Here is a 21,563-nt window from a genome sequence, read left to right as displayed (position 1 = left end):
AAGTACAGGTGCAACTATTATCACCCTATGATACTGATTGTGGGACGAACACAAACAACTTGGTGCAATAGGAAGAATTTATGTGGGGGGTGAACACTGCATCTCCCACACTAAACAGATTGTAGCAAGTAGGAAGTGTCGGGTACTATGGAGATAGAAGGGTAATAACCTGGAACATCAGAGGGGTACATGATTTCACCAAGCATTACAGAGCACGTTCCTACCTGAAATGATACAAAGTGGGAATAGTGTTTCTAAAAGAAACTAATTTAGTGGATGCAGAAGTTGTCAAACTAAAGACAAACGGATAGAGCAGTTGTACTCAACAACTTACTGAATGTATTAGCAGGGGATGTGCCTTTATATGGCTCCCGGGATACCGTTCCAATTTTGAGGGGCACATGCAGGTGTGGAGGAAAATTCATCTTGATATATGGCCTACTATAGGGGACGGTGATATGCTTGACTAGGACCTGAGCAGGTGTCCTCGGTAACACCGCACAAAAGTAGGAATTTGGCAATGGCTGAAGTGATGGCCCTGGGTGGATGACGTAGACACCTGTAAGTCGTTCTAACATACAGAAATAGCATTTGCATTCTTCACGTCCATACACAACATGTACTGCTGGGTAGTTAGGATTCGGATATGTTAACTGGGAATAAACATACAATCAGCAAAACATCTGGGCTGGTTTCTCTTGGAACGTGCACCATAATTACTCATTTACATCAGGGCCGATTTAACTTGGCTATCCCCACTTAGCAACTTAGTCCTGAAGTCGTCAAGGATCCTGTTTCTCAGGCATTGAAGCAGTAACAGAGAAATATTTTGAGGAGGACTGGAGAACAACCACGGCCAGGGCAAAAGAATTTGACGCGCTGAAGGTCGCTCTGCATGGGCAATGCCTTAAAAAATATATGGTATAAAACACGTCACTTACAAAGGTACTTACAATGCCGAGAAGAGCGGCAGCACATATGCAGAGGACAGACCTAGGAGACCTATATACAGACAGAGAAATACTTGAGGTAAAACAGGAAACACCTGACCTATGGGCATGGTAAATAAGTTAACCCTAAGGGAGTATAGGAAGAATTGCCATGGGAAGGGGACAGGTCAGGGCGGCTACTAGCTTGGCTCCTGTAATGCAAAACACCCACAGCAACAATCATGGTCTGGGAGGAAGAGAAGGCGTGATGGTGGTAACTCCACCCACAATTAACAATGCTTTGTAGCTTTATTTAGCTGAACTGCACAAGCAGCCAGCACAGCAATGAGTAACGGAATTCATAGAATTCCTTAGGGGGAATAGAACCTTTGAGGCTTAACACGGAAGAGGGTTCTAGAGGACACCATGAACCTATTAGCTCCTATCGTAATTTTATCAGTTATATATTAAATTATTATTTGATTGGCTGCTGGAGGTATTTCAGGAAACTAATAACCTGGGTAAATTATAACAAACTATATAAGAAGCATTCATAGTGATGCTGCCAAACCCTGACAGGGACCATACACAGATTAGCTCCTATTGAGAGCTATCTAAGATCAACATAAATGTCAAGGTATTATCAAAAACAATGACTAATAGATTACAAAAAGTGACTGGCTCTTCAGTTCACAAAAATCAAAGCAGTTTCATACTAACAGAAGCACCCTCGTGAATACCTAGGCTTACACACATCAGACATACTGTACAGGGCTCACACATGAAAGGAGATTGCCTTGAATATTGAAAAATCTTTTGACACTCTAGTCTGGGGATCAGGGTCAGATCTGAAGGATACATCATAGACAGATAAGGTTGCCCCTTTTCCCCTCTCTTATTCGCTATACTAATGAAGCTCATCTGCCAACTACAATGTGGCAATGGAGCGTTCGGGTGGGAGTTACAGAACACGTCATATTACTGGATGTGGATGACACTCATATTTGCAGCAGCCACTGACATCTGTACCACAAATGTTGGCTGGGTTGCAGAGGTTTGGAAGTGTCTCTGGCCTACTTATCAATAAAGCAAAGTTGTTGGTGGTTCCTTTGGCAGGTCTGGAGGGATGACCATTGGACCATTGGAGATGCTGCTAAACCAGGGATTAAGAAGGTAGCTCGAGAAGTTATGCTATATGGAAATACAAGCATCACAGACAACCGAGAAATAATAGGATTACAATGTGGGCAAGTATTGTTTGGCCTGATAGCCCCTATTAGATTTTTGGAATAAACTACTGACAGTTACACTTAGGATTGCAATAGTAAAAAATGGCATTTAAAACTCAATGCTAACATGTCTTACAGAATTGGCAGCACGTTTAGAGAAATTAATACTCTACAGATGTCTTTGACATGGACAACTAAAAGGAGTAAAGTGGGCTGGGGGATGCTAAAGCTGGACACAGCGAAACGTAGCCGGGAACTTCCAGACTTTGGGTTGTATTACCAAGGGGCACACCTCCACTGTACAGCCGAATGATGTGCTAAAGAGAAAAACTGGGGGAAAACTATTGCTGGTGGCGGACCTAGGAGGTGCCAAACTTAGCAATGTGCCTGGTTGAGGGGGTTCAATCAAGGTTAACGATGCCCATACATCATACAGAAGGTGGCCGGGTGTGAGAGACTATGGTCAAGTCTTTAATGCACAAGCCCCGCCTCTCTAATACCGAATTAGTTTCTAAAAAATTCGCAACTGCATACCCATAACCGAGCAGAGGGAGGGAGGATGTGAGACACTGGGAGACTTATAACCAAGAGATAGCTGCATCATATTAGAGAAGTACAGGAAAGGTTTGCGATCTAAACTGGAAATCTTTGCAGACTGCTAAACTGACCAAGACTGCAACAGACAGACATGATTTCCAAACACACCGTACGGTACGCAAACACTAGAGATCCTTTTAGACATGAGATGCTCTTGACGACTTGTCTCCCAAGGCCCTAAAGAAAGACAGAGTTAAAATAACTATCAACAAAATCTAAATGGGAAAAAGATCTTCCACAGACACAGACAGAGCAAAATTGAAAAGAGCATGAGCATTAATCCAGGAGGTGTACGGAAATTTTCGATTTAAGCGAGCTCTTTGTTATGTGGCACATCTTACTTACCTGCCTCCTACAAGGCTATACAAAATTTATCTGACCATGTCAAACAGGTGTTCAAGGTGCAGTACAAAATGTGCTGATCGTTTACACTTGATCTGGAGTTGTATCAAGGTGAAGCAATGTTTGGGAGAAATATTCCAATGTGTATGAGACTGGAGGTCTCCACAAAGCACTGTCGTCTAGAAGTTATCCCAGACCATATGGCCAAAAGATTGCACTACAGATTTGTGCTGCTAGGATTATTAGTAAAAAGAAGGCACACCATCTGATGTCTGTCCAGTAGCGGACCTACTTATGGACCAGGTACACTGCATGATATGGTCCGAAATGTTACAGGAACTGGCAACCCCCATGAGAATAGAGTCCTCCACAGGGCACCCAAGTATGTAAATCTAGGCTTGTGACATTTAGAGATGGTCGTACACATTATAAAGATAATCATGTTTGGAATGGGACGTGGAGGTTGCATTTCATTCGTATTTTTCTTTTTTCTAAAAGGGTGGGCGTGCTGTAATGTGCACAAAGAGTAGACACTTTTTCAACTGTAAAACTGGGAGAAATGGATTGTCACACTGATTAATGATGAATGCCTTCCAGTTAATGTAATTTTAAATGTGTACAGTGACTGACTGCAGTATCGTAAACTATTTTGCACAGATCCTGTTGCTGACGTTCGCTATGTCGACAGGCATGTCTAGCCCATATTTGTCTTTGTTGAAAATATGAAAAGATAAAGATTTAGTATTGTGTGGAAAAGTGCAAAGCAACGGCTAAAAAATTTATAAAATACTAAAACTGAACTGGATTAGGATGTCACTTGTGGATGTTCAAAGAGCACGCTGTAGCATGGTCTTTCCTCCACTAGATAAACTACCGACAGACCAATTTCTCTGGCTGTAGTCTACCAGCACATTTCTAGAGCAGAAACTTTAGAGGTTAGCAGACTGTACTCTTGCTCGTTTGATTAAAGAAACCGTCACAGTGGGGATATCAGAACCTGGATGTGCTTATCACATAGCTGTGAAAGAAAGCCACTTAAGAACCACTTTGATGGCTCGTATTTCCACAATACTGATACCCAGTTGCCCTTTTTGACTCAACCACAGTGCAGAGCTTTGAGGCTGCAGGTGAGCCTGCAAGGCTACAGTGAGGAATATTTTAATAAACACAACTCCAGCCACAGAATTGGTAGAAGGGGCCCCCTTTACAAATGCTTCAAATGTTTTAAACACTGAAGTTGCTGTTCACAGAAGGACTGTTATCCTTTAGTGCCCCCATCACCTTCCAAAACTAGTACCACTAAAAGAGTCCATCAAAGGCAATAGTGCATGAGGAACACAAAAAATACAAGATGCAAGAGTCTTGTCTTGACTTTTACTGTTGAACCAGATTCTTCTTAAATAAAAAGAAATTTAACTCTGGAATACTAGTCACCCACTTTGAGGGAAGAGATCATTAGTGCTGAAGTTACTTACCTTCGGTAACGAGGTATCTGGTAGAGACTATCTAGCTGCAGATTCCTTACCTTAGAATTCCCTGGCGTCAGCTTCGAATTCGGAGTTTTTTCTGAGCAGTACACTGCGCGCTGTCGGGTGGCGTCATTCGGATCCGCGTGCGTCGACCAGCTCCGCGTGCGTCAGCGTCGTTGGAGCCGTCTATGACGTCACGGTTGTCTATATAGATGCCGTATCGGCGCGCGTACGTCAGTTCTTTTCCACAACTTCCCACGCCAGAAGCGCAGAGTCATGGAAGAACCAACCATTTTGCATTTTACCTTTTTGACTGTTTGGAGTAAAAATACTTTCATGCCTATAAGAAAAGCAAAATTTGCCAAGATCCAAAATATACATATGTACACATAAATACATATATATACACATGAGAAAAATTTCCCCAGAGCGGGGAGGCTTGGGCGGGTGTAAGGAATCTGCAGCTAGATAGAATCTCTACCAGATACCTTGTTACCGAAGATAAGTAACTTGTTCATCTGATAGAGACTTATAGCTGCAGCTTCCTTACCTTAGAATAGATACCCAAACTATAACCCATGGCGGTGGGTCTGAAGGAGATTGTTTTGTTGTTGTTTATACTAGGAAGTCCTGCAAGACAGAACGGGCAAAATGCCCCTCTCTTCTCACCTAGCTATCCAGGCAGTAGTGTTTCTCAAACGTGTGCAAAGAAGCCCACGTTGCAGCCTGACATATATCCACCACCGGTACGCCACGTGCTAACTTAGTGGTAGCAGCTTTCCCCCTAGTAGAATGAGCTCTCAAGCCCTCGGGAGGCTGCTTCTTCGCCAAAGCGTAGCATATTTTTATACAGAGAACGACCCAGAGCAAAAGGAATCGTTTCTGCACTGCCCGACCCTTCTTCGCACCAACGTACCCCACAAAGAGTTGGTCGTCCACCCGGAACTCTTTAGTGCGGTCAAGGTAGAACGATAACACTCTTTTTGGGTCCAGTCGATGGAGACGCTCCTCTTCCTTAGAGGGATGCGGTGGTGCAAAGAAGGTGGGCAGGGTGATATTTTGACCCAGATGGAAAGGGGTCACCACCTTGGGGAGGAAAGAGGCACGAGTTCTGAGAACTACTTTTTCAGGAAAAATCCTGAGATACGGCGGTTTTGATGACAAAGCCTGTAACTCACTAACTCTTCTGGCAGATGTAATTGCCACCAAAAAGGCTGTCTTAATAGTGAGCAGCCGAAGAGGACAATTATGCAAGGGCTCGAAGGGAGCACACATAAGGAAGGTAAGGACCAAATTAAGATCCCACTGGGGTGTAACAAAAGGCACAGGCGAGAATAGATGTACAAGCCCTTTCAAAAACCTCTGTACTATAGGTGATTTAAACAGAGATGGTTGATTGGGCAACTGAAGAAAAGCCGATAAGGCTGCAAGATAGCCCTTGAGAGTCCCCAAGGAGGAACCCTGCTGGGCGAGAGACAAAATAAACAAAAAGGATGTTAGACAGAGAAGAAGAAAGAGGATCAATAGACCTCTCTGAACAATATGAAACAAAACGTTTCCAACGGCAGGCGTAGATCGACTTAGTAGAGGGACGTCTGGCTGCCAGAATGACATCACAGACCTCGGGAGGGAGGTCATAAACCATCAACTGTCGCCGCTCAATCTCCACGCATGAAGGCGCAGAGTTGACAGGTTCGGGTGGAGAACCTTCCCCTGCTGCTGCGACAGAAGATCCTCCTGAAGAGGCAGCCTGTTTGGAGGACCGATGCTCATTGTGAGAAGCTCTGGATACCAAACTCTCCATGCCCAATCCGGAGCCACTAGGATTACTTGGGCCCGGTCGTTATTGATTTTCTTGAGAACTCTGGGCAGAAGTGGTATAGGTGGAAAGGCGTACAGGAGGCCCGAACTCCACTCGCGACAAAAAGCGCCGCCTAGCGATAGCCCCTTTGGAAACTCCAACGCGCAAAACTGCTGACATTGCGCGTTCTCTGCGGAGGAGAACAGATCTAACCTAGGCTCTCCCCACTGCTGAAGGAGTCCTTGCGCCACCTCCGGATGGAGACACCATTCGTGATCCTCTAAGCATTTTCGGCTGAGTTAGTCTGCTCTGGCGTTCAGAGAACCTGCCATGTGTTGAACCACCAGGGTCATGCCCTGATGTTCCAGCCATGTCCAGAGACGTAAAGCCTCTTGACAAGGGGTCCACGACCCCACACCGCCCTGCTTGTTGCAGTACCACATTGCGGTAGTGTTGTCCGTGAACACCTGCACCACCTTCCCTTTCACAACAGGAAGAAATGCTTTTAATGCTAGCCGGATCGCCCGAAGCTCCAACAAACTGATGTGGAGCCCGGATTCCGCCGGAGACCAGTGACCTCTGACCTCCACCTCCCCCAGATGGTCGCCCCATCCCAGAAGTGGCGCATCTGTCACTACCGTTAGATCTGGTTTGGGAAGGGAGAGGGGTCTGCCCTTGACCCACTCGCAGTTCACTAACCACCACTGCAGATCTTTCGCAGCCCTCTCAGAGATCTGAATCACGTCGGTAAGATTTCCCTGATGCTGTGCCCATTGGAACTTCAGGTCCCACTGTAGAGCCCTCATTCACCATCTGGCATGCTTGAGCAACAGGATGCAGGAAGCCATGAGTCTGTCTCACCGAGATCCAGGATAGAGGCCGAAACATCGGAATCATAACCTGAGTATCCTGAACCCGCTGATCGGGAGGATAAGCTCGATACTGCACTGTGTCCAGAACAGCTCCGATGAAAGAGAGCTTCTGAGAGGGAGTCAGGTGTGACTTCTGCACATTTATAGTGAACCCCAGCGAATGCAAGAGGTCCGCTGTCGTCTGGAGGTGAGTGATGAGAGCCTGGGGCGTAGGAGCCTTCAACAGCCAATCGTCTAGGTAGGAGAAGACTGAAATCCCTGACCTGCGCAAGTGAGCTACCACCATCGCCATCACCGTTGTGAACACCCGAGGGGCACTGGTGAGACCGAAAGGAAGCACTGTAAACTGAAAGTGCTCGTGGCCCACCTTGAACCGCAGGTAACGCCTGTGGCTTGGCAGGATAGGAATATGGAAATATGCATCCTGCAAATCCAACGCTACCATCCAGTCTCCTTGGTCTAGGGCAGACAAAACCTGAGCAAGAGTGAGCATCTTGAATTTCTCCTTCTTGAGGAAGAGATTGACATCCCTTAAATCCAAGATAGGGCGAAGGCCTTTGTTGTTTTTGGGAATCAGAAAGTAGCGTGAATAACAAGCAATGCCTACTTCTCAGGACTCTTTCTATGCCTCCCTTGGCCAAGAGAGCTGTAACTTCCCCGCGGAACAAAGCTAGATGGTCCTCCATCAGCCATTCCTTTGTCGGAGGGAAAGACTGGAAGGGAAGGGAGTAGCCCTTCCGTATGATCTGCAGGACCCACTTGTCCGTGGTGATGGAAAGCCAGTGAGGGAGATGAAAACAAATCCTCCCTCCAACTGGACGGACATGATCCCACAGAACCACACTAGGAGGGCTTGGGCGCAGTGGAGGGGGGCTGTGTGGCGGCCGACCTCTGGCCAGACCCTCTGGGTCTGATGGTACCACGACCAGGTCCTCTTCCGGGATGCTGTGAAGCCTGAGGACAGTGGCTAAACTGTGGCTGGCGTGGTACCACGCCCCTTCCGAAGCCTAGAAAGGGGCAAGAGACAGACTGCTGTCGTGCCGGCGCTGAAAGGCCCAAGGATCTGGCCGTGGCTCGAGAATCCTTGAACCTCTCAAGTGCGGAGTCTGCCTTTTCGCCAAAAAGGCAAGAGCCATCAAAGGGCATGTCCATCAAGCTGGACTGGACATCCCCTGAAAAACCAGTAGAACGTAGCCAGGCGTGGCGACGTAGGGCCACCGACGATGAAATCGCTCTGCCCAGCGAGTCAGTCGTGTCTAAGCCACACCGGATCGTAAACTTGGCTGCATCTCTCCCATCCTTAATGGGACATCCTTAACAGCCTGGGTGAGAGTGTCCAGTACGCCCTCTGGGACCTGGGGCAGCACTTGCGCCACCGTATCCCATAAAGTATGGGAATAACGCCCGAATAGCTAGAGGTGTTTACGGACCTCAATGCCAGGCTGGTGGAAGAAAACATCTTCTTCCCAAGCTGATCAAGCCTCTTGGATTCCCTATCTGGGGGAGCGGAAGGGAAGGCACCACGGGAAGTAGAGGCTTGGACAACCAAGTTCTCAGGAGTAGGGTGTTGTGTCAGGAAACTAGGGTCGGTGGGAGCGGGTCTATGGCGGCGGCCGACCGTCCTATTCACAGGAGCCCCTGTGCTGGGTTTGGACCACGTACCCAGAAGGACGTCTGTAAGAGCCTCATTGAAGGGCAACAACGGCTCCGATGTTGACACCGGCTGAAGCACTTCTGTCAGGATATTCGTCCTGACTGGCACCGTAGGCAAATCTAGGTCCAAGACCTCAGCTGCCCTACGCACCACCATAGCAAAAGAAGCCCCCTCCACCGTAGCCACATTAGGAGGAGAGAGCATCCCAGTATCTGGAGACGTGTCCAGTCCACTGGCTTCCCCTAGATCCTCATACCAGTCCTGTTGCAATCCAGATTCCAAAGGGTCCTCAGACCCCTCCCATTCCTCTCTTGCACCTGGCTGTTCTAAATAATGCTCAGACAATGATCTGGGCTGAATTGGCTCAGTCGAAGTCGGAGTCGGAGTCAACGTCGTACGATGTCGCTCTGGATCATCTGGAATAAGGATGGGGCTGCCACCGGTGGTGGAATCGTCGACGTCTGACCCGGTGGCGAAGGAGGTCGACTGTGAGAGACCGGCGCCGGTCCGGATCCGGTATCGGATCCTGGGGTCCCCAACGGCGCCGAGGCCGAAGCCGCCGGCGTTTAATCCGAAGGGGCCCTCTGCTGACCCCGCGGGGCCCAAAGACCCACCCGAGGGTGCAGCCCGCTCAAAAACGAGACGCATGGCCTCGTAGAATTCTTTCATCTGAGCGGGGAATCGATCCCGTCCCCGGAAAGGGGGGAAGACGCGGAGTCGACCCTGGCGACGGCTCCGCAGAACTGCGCTCGGAACGTCGACGTTCCCTAGATGCCTCGTCGGCCGACGGGCGTGGCGAAGACGAAGTCCACTTGGACTTCTTCTTCTTGTGCCTCTTACCTTCGGAAGACCTTGAATGCGAGGAAGAGGACGACTTGGGGCTCCGGGAGCGGTGCCGCGACCTCCTCCTACTGCGGTGCCGCGACCTCCTCCTACTGCGGGACCGTGACCTCCGCGGAGGAGCGCCGACAGACGACGAATGTCGGGCCGCAAGAAGCTTAAGGGATCTCTCCCTCAAGGCCTTCAGCGCCATGGCCCGACAGTCTGAGCACGAGGTGGAATGGTGGTCCTTCTCCAGGCACCAAAGACAAACTCGGTGCGGATCCGTCACCGACATGGTGCGATGACACACACCACACGGCTTGAATCCTGTCTTTCTCGAAGACATGACTCCAAACAGTCAAAAAAGCGTAGACAAACAGGCGAAGCAGGGTAGCTCTTTCCAAAACTGCGCTTAAATGGCGCGGAAGGAAAAGAACTGACGTACGCGCGCCGAGACGGCTTCTATATAGACAACCGTGACGTCATAGACGGCTCCAACGACGCTGCCGACACACGCGGAGCTGATCGACGCACGCAGATCCAAAAGACGCCGCCCGACAGCGCGCGCGCAGGGTACTGCTCAGAAAAAACTCCGTATTCGAAGCGGACGCCAGGGAATTCTAAGGTAAGGAAGCGGCAGCTAGAAGTCTCTATCAGATTATTCTAAACAGTTCTAGTGAAATGGAAGTACTAGGTCGGGGACAGAATTAATTGTTTTCCAGTTAATCAATAAGTTCACCTTGTACAGAAGCATGGACGCCTCTTGGTTCCAGGAGCTGCAGTACTTCTTTTTAGCCAATAACCTACATAAGGATGCAATGCTACAAAGACAGCTGCCATGGTCTTCACTTTGGTGAAAACTCATAATGCAGACAAAATAACAAATAGCAGAACTTAGAATTAAAAATGTTGTTTGCCCACTGTGAATCTAAGATACAGCCAGGGGGAGTGAATAATTGGTACTGCAACAATAGGTTTCTTGAAAGTCTACAGACCATATGCAATTCTGCTACTGTAGTGCTCCTGACTCTCGATACAGGACCAGTATTCTGAAGTTTGTTTTCAGCAAGCAATTGTTTATGAACCAACGTCCTACGATAGTAGAGAAACCTTCCTGCTTCTTTGGAATGAGGCAATGCCATCTTTGTCCACTGAAAAGGAACTATAATCTACAGCAGCCTTCATCAGCAATGATGCAACTCTCATCATCATAATGTGGAGGCCCAATAAGTGAACCACGTTGGGAGTTCCCGTCATGCTTCACGGCTGAAACCGCTGACGGCATTCTAGGGTGATGGCACACAGCTGCGGATATGGAGCTCTGCTTCCCTCCTGCCTTTTCTGACGCACTGATAATGACACAGAGAGCAGTTCAGAGCATCAATATAAGCACAAAAAAGAGAAGATAAGAAGACGATATTTGCCGACTGCAAGTGGATTCCAATTAATCGCAGCTCCCACAGCGCGATCTCCCCACCTCCCTCCCTCTCGTGTCTCGTCACATCGGCAGGACAGTTTCGGTGATTTGGGGCGGACATCTCAGCTGGCAGCTATTCAGCCACCCTAAAAAACAGATTGCTGGGCAGGACAGCAGGCAGGACCAGGACATCAGGTGAGTCAGAGCGCTTGCAGCAATTGCTAATGGCGGAAAGTTTGATGTATACCAGTGAAGCAATGGCAAGCTCTGTGGAAGCAGACAAACTCATGCTACGCTGCTTGTTCGCAGCAGGACAACTTCGACTGCATGCCTAATGGTAGTTGTATAACAGAGGATATTGGGAGAAAAGTATGTAGTTATACTTCTGTAGGAACAAAGGGACGGCAAACATACCCACTGTTCTCACTGGTTCCAAGGAACTTCTGAAAGTAACCCAATCTATTGAAGGTCTCGGGGAAGAAGAATCAAATTAGACGCAACACTGTGCCCACCACGCAAAATATTAGGATAGTCGCACAACATGAACCAAGTAACCTGGACCCACCTAATGCATCATCCACTATATTGTTTCTAAGTTTGGCAGGGGTGCAACAGCTAACTCAAAGTGTAGGGAAACTGTCATCCTCGGATTCCATCCGGCCTTACCTTTTGCACGGGGGGAGGGGTTGGGGCAGACGTGACAAATGAAAGGCATGCCTCCGTAACCGAAAGTCTTTTTCGTCAGATTCTGGGCATACTCAAAATAATGAAAATCACACAGGTTGAGCCGAATTCGAAGAAAGAATTACAATTAGGCCTCAATCGCAATTTACAGCAGCTTAACACACGTATCATTGAGTCTCTAATCTGGAAGACTGTGGCACCCTGCTGAATACCTTAGTCGCCAAGCTGAGCTTGCTGACTTGCAGATTAGAGTCGATGATGCTGAAAATAGATTGTGTCGCTTAAATTTGAGGTTTAAGGGGTTCCGGGGGGGAATGGGCAGACTACTGCTAAGTTAATCACATATTTGATACTGGAGCATGTTTACCCGGAAGCAGCATCTCAAAAACTGGATCTTACTATCATGCAGGCCCATAGAGTCCCGGCAGTCCAGTTCCCCAATGCCAAATACCTGCAGACGAATCTGGTCAATTTTGGAGACTGGTTAAGGAGTGCATCCTTTCTAAGCACATTAAAGCGAAACTTTACCAGATTCCAGGGGATTTTTCCTTTAAAGTCTTTTTAGATATGTCTGCATTATCAGCTCAACGCTAGCTGGACTTTAAAGGCCTGATTAATAACTTTCAGAAAGCTGGAAACCTTGCAGGTATTGTGCAGCAGTCAAGGCTAAAAGTCCTTTTAAAGAGTCAATAACATATTTTGCACGCTGTGGGTAAAGCAAGAGACTTTCTGCGCTCAATCCAGTGGCAGGGGAGAGATCAGAAGGCGGGTAGAAGGGAAGTCGTAAGTTTTAACTGTGTTAATGTCCAGCTTAAAGGATATGTGTTAAAAAGATATCAGTAGGTGCCCTAGGTGGTTTAACAGTGCCATGTCAAGTGCTACTCTAAAAGTTGAGCATAGGTTTAGTAGGGGGATAGGTAGAGGGCACAAAGTAGGGGGTAGGGGTGTCCCTCCCAGGGAGGGAACCCATGATGGGGGAAGGAGGGATGGAAAAGGAGGGGTAACAGGTGAAGTGTGGGGGGCAAGGTGGTGATGGGGGGGGGGGATTAGACAAATATTAAAAAAAGATGTATCTATTTAGCTAGAGGGCTTAGTGCAAGTTTAAGCACAGGATTGTTGGGTATTTTGTCCCTATTTGATGGCCCATGAATATTAAACAGTTTTACCAGACAATGTGAATGGCTTCAATAATAGATTGGAACGGAGAGCAATGCTAACTGCATTTAAATCCATCAGAGTTAGCATAATTGTGTTGCAAGACACACTTTAAATCAGCAGGCTCCCCTAAGAAATTCCCTGGATTTATACAGCATGCTTTTTTCACTTCATCTAATGCTGTGGTCCACTGCTATTTTAGTTGTTAAATAGATTAGTGCCGAAGTAATCAAAGTACCCACAGATCCCAAGGCTAGATGGGTCTGGGTCCAAAAGAAGGTTTAAATAATTGATTAATTTAGTTAGCATATATGGCCAGATTGAAGACTCGCCTCAGACTCTGCAAGCTCTTTATAACCTCGCGAAAGGAGGAGCCAGGCCCTCTGGTGATGGATTTTAATATTCTTTATGACCCAGCGGCAGACTGCTCACGAGTGAATAAATCACAGAAGAAACCCAAATCCAGTAAACTCCTACGGGCCATGATACACTATTTCGCTTTGACGATCTCTTGTGGTGTGATCACCCTGTGGATATAAGGTACACCTGTCACTCTAAACGATTTCACTCATCCTCGTGCATCGATTGTTTTCTGGTTTCACATTCTCTCACTAGGACAAAGTCAGAAATGCTAGCAAATCATTTTTCGGATCATGCTGTGATCGCTACCCAGTTTGACTTTCTATATCCAAATCATGTGCCGCCTAGATGGATCTATGATAAATATCTTTTAGCCAATAAGTCATGGGTCTCACAAATGCGTTGGGCTCTGGAAGACTTTTTGAAGCGCAAGGTTGTTTCGGCCTCTGAATTTTTGGTGTGGGGGGCATTGAAGGATTTTGTTAGGGGAGAGGTTATAGCTTTCTGTGCAAAACTGAGGCAAACTGAGAAAGAAGCTTATCAGCAGCTACAGAGAGCACTTAACCAAGTCACTTCTATCCACCTAGCATCCTCCACACAAGAATCTAAGGCTAAGTTGGCTCAGGCCCAGCACAATCTTAGAGACCACTTTTTTAGCTCTAGAGATAGTGCATCACAATACGATTTTACAGAAATATATGAGGAATATGAGCATGTAGGGAAATATGTGGCGTGGTCTGTTGGGCGTAAAGCTAACTAACTGTATTAAACACATTTTCTATCCAGTACTCGCAACGCTTACACTGGACCCTCAAGAGATAGTGAAGGTTTTTCTTTCTCTCTATATGAATTTATATTCAGACACATTACATCCTGCCATCGAGGATATAGATCAGGTGTCTCCAAACTTTTCTTTTACGAGGGCTACTTCTAATTAATAAAAATCATACCTAGCTACTACAGTAATTAGTTTTGTAATAGTGACCACATCAGACAAGATTATGTTAGTGTCTACCTTATGTAATATTTACCGCAGTGATCACCTTTGCATTAGGCAGAATTGTCAGCTCTAACGTAAAAAAGGCTTTGTCAATTTAGAATGCCTTTATGTGGGTAATACATAACAGCCATAGCTTAAATGCGGCTTGCACCAAGGTAATAATATATGAGTGATAAACATCCCCAATGCCACATGATTTCTCTCTCAAATATCAGTTTTAAATATATTTTGGAAAGTCAACCTTCAGGTTATCAGTTCTGAAAGTACACACATTTTAGTTTTGAACACACATTTTTTTTGCAATCTCGGTGTACATATAATAATTCAAGTCAAGCAAAAGCTTCTAATATAGTAGGCTGGACTGGACACAGGAGAGCTACTTTTAGATAGCTAGGGGTCTACCAGTAGCTCACGAGCTACTCATTGGAGAAGACTGATATGGATGAATGGTTGGCAGGAGCGAGTATTACAGCAATACCGCCTGAGCACGGCACGGCAACAATCAGTCTTATTACGCTAGCAGAAGTAAAACAGACAGTTGATATGATCCCTACCGCCAAAGCTTGTGGAGCAGATGAGATTCCTGTGGAAATATATAAACTTTTCGCACCTCAGCTGAATCAATTTTCAGTGGGTTTATTTAATAGTATATTGAGAGGTACTGAGATTCCACAATGATTTACTCAAGTGGTGGTGGTCAGTTATTTTGAAGAAAGACGAGCCAGCACAGGATGCAAACTCTTACTGCCCTATTACTTTATTAAACGTAGACTATAACATTTTTAATAAGATTCTGGCTAATCATCTTTCCCCATTGGAGTCCTTGGTCGTTCATCAGGACCAAAATGGGTTTATCCAAGGTAGAAGCATGGCAGTCAATACACAATACCTGATCCAAGCGATTGAGTAGAGGTGTAAAAAAAAAAAAAGAAAAACTAGTTGCAATTACAATGTTGGACACAGAAAAAGTGTTCGATAGGGTCCAATGGAATGTTCTCTTTGCAATATTGACAACGTTTAGCTTCCTGCCCCAATTGGTTCAAGTAATTAAAAATCTCTACACGGATGCTAAAGCATCCATAGTCATTAATAATGGGAACCTGGCAGGACAGACAGTAATAAGTCGTGGAATACGCCAAGGCGGACCCATTTCCACTATTTTATTTGCTTTGTTTTTAGAACCTCAGGCCCCTGCCCTCAAGCAGGATAAGACAATTTTAGCTCCAATAGTTGGGTCTACTAAGTTAAAACTATTTGCTGATGGTATGGCCTTGTATCTGGCTTCCAATAAGGCTAATATACAGCGGGCCTGCTCCCGAAATAGGAGGCCATACTGATCAATAGCTCTCAGGAGTCTCTACCATGTATCCTTACAGGCCAATTATTCTTCAACAGAACCTATAACATATCTAGGGATTCAGGTTTCGTCAAATTTGGAAGAGTTATACGCCCTTAATTGCAAAAGATGTGTCACCTTTTGAATCAATGGCAAGATCTGCCTCTCTCAATTATGGGAAGGGAGGTATTAAATAAAATGTTGATTCTTCCTTTATTCCTGTTTCTATTCACTAACATTATGATATAGATTCCACATTATTTTTTGAGACAATCGATGGGGAATTCAGACATTTTCTCTGGTGGGTAAAAAAAACCCAGGCTCAGAATGCAAGCCCTACAGTTGCACCCAGAAGAAGGAGGGTTAGCTTTACCCAATGTGAAAATTGACTACCAGGTGTCATGCTTGATTGGTTAGTCAGATCGTCTTCCTCGATCTCCCATGATTCGCATTTTATTCTTCAACTTATGCCAGAAGAATCCGAGATTGACCTTTAGAAAATTTGAAGGCTAACTTAAAAACAACATTGAGGTACAAAATACTAATTAATAATAATTAATCTATACACCAGTCCAGAAAATTTGGGAAGGGTATGAGGTTCCGGGCTTTCACCCTAAACTGAAGTTATTTGACTGCATCCTGTTGGGTTTTTTCTTAAGCATGCAGGCATGCATCAGCTGGACTGGCCTGGGATTCAATAGGTTGCTAGATTTCTATTATATGGGGTAATGTTCTCAATGGCAGCGGCTTGTGAGTTTAAATCCCAATATGAAGGCTTCCCACTTCTTCTGCTATGTTCAGAGCACACATTTTTGCTCAGGATATATTGAGGGAAGACACAACGATAGCTGCAAAATTGAGGCAGGCCTATTTTATCTAATTGGCACACGGTATAGGGAACCGATATAGGGTTTTGACCGCTGGGAAGAACAAGACTGACTCAGGGACATTTGCAGTATATTGCTAAGGCCAAGGGGTGTAGCTTGGGCATAAAGCAGTGGCAATTCTATGACCATAGCCATAAGGCGGTTAGAGCTGGCAATCTGCAGAGGATGGCTTTTTTTTTTTAAGCGTATGTTATATCATAACCCAGTATTCAGGGGTTTTACCAAGCTCCTTTAGATGCAATCAGGCCAACGGGGATTGGCTTCATATAATATTCACATGCCCACATTTGAAAATCTTTTGGAAAGGGGTTTTTCGAGAACTGGATCTAAAACTGCAACTTTCCTTTTCCCCAGATGCACATATAACACTATTTGGTGGCTAGATCCCCGATTTGAGCTAACTGGAGATCGGATGAATTTCCTGTAGTCTCGTAATGGGTCCACCAGGTTGTCGCCGGTTGACAGGCAGGCGGTGCTGGCAGTCTTAATCCGGTATGGCAGTACGAGTCCCCTTTCGCTGGCTTTTGCATGGCGGTTCCACCGCCATGGAAAGGATGGCAGAGACGGGGTGCCAGGGGCCCCATGGGTCTTGGCATGGGCAGTGCGGGGGTCCCCATGGACAGCCCTGTTGCACTTTTTACTGCCTGAATTATGGGAAGTGAAAAGCGCAAAGCTCAATTATGAGCCGGCGTCAACATTGTGGCCCGTTTCCCGCTAGACCAGCGGCCGAAAAACACTGTTTCCACCCCCTGGCCCAGCAGGAAACCTGTAATAGGGCCCGTGGGCGGAAAACCGAAGTGGTGGTTTTCCAGCCCAAAGAGTTTGGCGGGCGGCCTCCACCGCCTGCCAAATTCATAATGAGAGCCTCAGTCTGGACAAAACATTTAATGACACATACATCCTTTTAAAAGAAATGTTTGAAGATACTCTCCACAATCTATTACATTTGTGTGAAGAATAATAGTCTACCTGCAGCTCCTATTTATTAGAAACTGGATCAGTCCTAAAAAACAAACAAACAAAAAAAAGATTTTAGTTTTTATTTATTTGATGGCCTGTGCACTGAAGAATTTTTTTTATGCTTAATTGTTTGTAAAGATTTGAAGCAATCAAAAATAAATTCTGAACTGAAGGTGCCCGAGTGCTGGTGCAGAGTTGCCATAATGAGGTCTCATCGTGTCAAGAATGGGGAGTAGAAGTCCTATAACATCTTGTAACTTGGGCACATCAGTGAGACAACAAAGAAGAGAATTTCCTGCAAAGGATCATCTGTGATTGCATTTACGCAGAAGATGGAGCTGAACTTAAACAGCATTCCCAACCCCCATAAAACTAAGGGCCTGATTACAACTTTGGCGGAGGGGGTTAATCCGTCCCAAATGTGATGGATATCCCGCCCGCTGTATTACAAGTCCATTATATCCTATGGAACTCGAACTCGTAATACTGTGGGCTTGATATCTGTCACATTTGGGACGGATTAACCCCCTCTGCCAAAGTTGTAATCAGGCCCTAGTGCCACTCCGTTCTGAATTCCTAAAATATCAGTGCCTGCATCTGAAGTCAACATCAGATCCAGATACACCCACTACTGTATTATACAAATTATAAACATCACCACAGTTTCAATCGATTCAAGTAGCTTCCCCCATATGAAAAAAATACGCAAACATCGCCCAACCCAGAACCCACTGAAAGGGGACTGAGAAATTACCTTCTGTGCATGGTTAGGCATATTTTGTGTGGAGTGATGCTGCGGTTTTTAGGAATGTGCACCGTGACACTGCTGACCAGGCCCAATTTTAACATTTAAAAGGGAGGTTTACACTTGTCAAATGGTTTATTTTGACAGGTCGGGATGTAGTTTTAAAACTGCAGCTGCCAGGCTTCAGTGGTAGGCCTGGTGTTATGTTTGTGTTATCACACTAGTGAATGGAACAGATTTGCTTTAGTCCTTAGGTGAGCTTTAATTTCCCATGCCATGGGATGTGATATAGTTTAGGCACTATATACTATGTCCTATAGGAAAGCTGAATACTGAGTATGTTAATTAGGGTTTTAGTCAATTTTAACATTTTTTGTGGGGTCAGAGAACATCTATGTGCTCTGTTCCCTAAAACATGTTGAAATAGGAGCAGTAAAACTGCAATCCAACCTGTCAAAATAAACCATTTTTATAGGAGAAAGCCTCAGTTTTAAATATTAATAGGTTGCTATTATGTAAGCTTTGTAGCCCACAAGGCCCCTTTTTATCTTAACAGTTAGGCAGGCACCACACCTAGTGGGGGTGAAGGGTGCCCCCAGAACTGGCTTGGAGTGCTCATTACCCTGGCCACACCACTGGGTGAGCACAGAGGGTCTGCACAAGGAGGGAAGGTTGTCTCCATCTTGAATTTAGAGAGATGGGGGGTACTGTGTGACTGCAGTATGGCACACATGGACTGCCGCAAAAGTAGGTAAGGGTACCCCAGGGAACTTTTACCCTATTGATTAGGGAGGGGCCAGAAGCCACAGCTACTCACAAGCTACAAGGAACAAATGCAGCACCCCAAGACACCTGCTTTAGAACACTATTGGACATGTGGAAGAACAGCAGAAGGACTGTATCTGTGAGGAGACCTGAAGGGCTGAACGTGCTCACACTTGTCCCCACACAAAGAAGTTGACTACATAGGTCAGTTGGCCCACTCCAAGTTTCTCTGCAGCAGCAAATTAGATTCAGCAGGACTTCACTGAGAAGGTATCCAGCCTCGCAGAGCCCGCCTCTAATACACCCAAGAGCCCCGACTCACATGAAGATTCTGAGCTCTGAAAAAGAGACCACATCCAAAGGTAAAAGTCTTGACTGGGTAAAGATACCAAAAGTATCAAACCAGTGAGAGAACTTCCTTGAGCGTGAAATTCAAGTTTTTACCATCAACTGATTAATCGAGAGCTTATCCAATGCTTAACTGACGTTATGGAGCTCTCCTTGGATACAGCCTACTGAATTACAGAACAGAGGAATTTTGACTTTGAGAAAAAAAGACAAAAGTCCCAAAGTAAAACCTTTAACTGGGTCGAACCTATCTGATGCATCAGACCAAAGTTCCATCATGGTCGGCTTGAAATCGTGCCTTGTTCCTGTTTAGTGCAACTGTGGATGTTTTGCGAAGCTACTATTATTTAAAATTAAGTTGGAGTGGGATTTTTATTGTGTGATGTTTTCACATTTTTAACAGTTTTGATGCTTCTAAATGCTTTACGTAAACTACATAAGTTGAGCCTCTGTGCCACATCTATCAGAGGTTGAGCTCAGATTTAAATATTGAAATCTTTAACTAGACCTAGCAGGATTGTAACCTTATTACTTGCAAGTGACACCTATCCACTCCAATTAATGATTAACTTTCGCTCATTGTCTATTTATATTAAATATATACATTAATAAAGCTATAAGGTATACATTTTAACATTATTATATTGTGACGTTACTGTTTGCCCTAATCCAGCTCCCCCCTTTCATCTTTTGTGTGGCCCTGTCTTTCTCTAGTGCACCTCCTTTATCTCACCCTGCTACTATGATCTCCCTAACCCCTTCCACAGACTTCCCTCATCCATCCTCCTTTACTCATCCCAAGCCTAAATCCTATTACCATATACTCCCAATTAACACTACTGGATTCTTTCCTCCTCCACCACCCCTCCATTACTCCACTCAATCTAACTAACAAACTCTCATATCCGCGGCTCAAATTAACTCATAATAATACTAAAACTGTACTCATATTTCCCTATACTAATCACTAATTCTTGTTGGGTTCAGGAGTAGCGTGCTACTCGCCGAAAAGCGTTTCGACGCCTCATCAGGGGTAGTAAGCGCTATATAAATACTATTGCAATACAATACAATATTTATTACCTGTTTTACACTGACTGTATTATTCCCATATTGCCCACATATTCCTTATCTCTCCTCTTTTTCAGTGTTCTCCTCCTTCCTCAGTGCAACTGCAGAACACAGCGATCCAGCCGACCAATGGCTTCTCAACTGACATCCTAGTTTTTGTGGCCCTGTACCTCCTGGGTACCATTTTTGCTAGCACTGTTGCAGCTGGAGAAGGTTGAACAGGATGAAAAGTCTGTCAGAGATGCATTTCTGCAGTTTGCATTTCAGATGGCATCGTCTTGTACAACTCAATGCTAATTGCATTTGTTAAATATTTTACAGATTTCTTCTACTAACAATGACGTTTAGTTTACTATAAAAGTTAAATGCAACTGAAGAGCTTACAGTAAATCGCGACGGCGTTCCTTAGTAAAGCCCACTTCTACCAAATGCACAAGAAGGTAAATAAACACAAAGCAAATGAAAGCACATAATGCAGTCATGGGTACTATGTGTCAATAGATGATTTTGTAGGGGACACAGACACGTAGCAACATTGTAACGTTTGCAAAAAAGGATACATATTTGGGAAAACTGCAAGCATGTTTCACTGTATGAGAAAAGAAAGTAAATCAAATATTTAGTCAAAAAACAACAATTCTAAATTTATCAGTTTGTTGATAAACAAATCTGGGTTTAGCCAACATAAAGTAAATAAAACGTGTGTAGACATTTGAATGCAAAAATCAAATAGCTGTCAATTATATCTAGGTTAAAAACATTTCATAGCAAATCCATACAAGTTATTACAGCACGTAAAATTCCACATCCAGATAACTCATACAATAAATAGATGGTCAATAAACCTGAAAAACTAGCTGTAAATACATAACAAGTAAATGCAAGTATGACAGAATCTCACATCCTTTGTACTAACATTTTCAAAGTAAAATGAATTTGACATCAAAGTAAAGCGAAGCATCCTAAATTTACTTGGTCACAAGATAGCATAAGAAAAAGAAAGTACTACTACTTATATTCACGCAGACTCAACATCTTTATAAAGGTTACATTTGAGATAACTGCTGACTTTCTTCATTAGTGTCAGGCTCCTGACATTAGAAGGGCTGAATTTCTTACA

At 45.1% G+C, this 21,563-nt stretch overlaps 1 protein-coding gene across 2 annotated transcripts in view; it reads right to left on the bottom strand.

Moving 5' to 3' along the window:
• UBXN4 (UBX domain protein 4) overlaps positions 1 to 21,563 on the bottom strand; it is a 252,926-nt gene that overhangs the window by 212,352 nt on the left and 19,011 nt on the right. For both annotated transcript variants that reach the window (XM_069225071.1, XM_069225072.1), the window contains exon 3: positions 21,004 to 21,032. In XM_069225071.1, the coding sequence (XP_069081172.1) occupies positions 21,004 to 21,032 (29 nt within the window). The remainder of the gene's footprint in view (positions 1 to 21,003; positions 21,033 to 21,563) is intronic.

Source organism: Pleurodeles waltl, chromosome 3_1, assembly GCF_031143425.1.
Source record: "Pleurodeles waltl isolate 20211129_DDA chromosome 3_1, aPleWal1.hap1.20221129, whole genome shotgun sequence".
In the NCBI taxonomy this organism is placed as follows: domain Eukaryota; kingdom Metazoa; phylum Chordata; class Amphibia; order Caudata; family Salamandridae; genus Pleurodeles; species Pleurodeles waltl.
The sequence above is the reverse complement of the archived record's forward strand: the minus strand, read 5'-3'. Positions and strand labels throughout refer to the sequence as shown.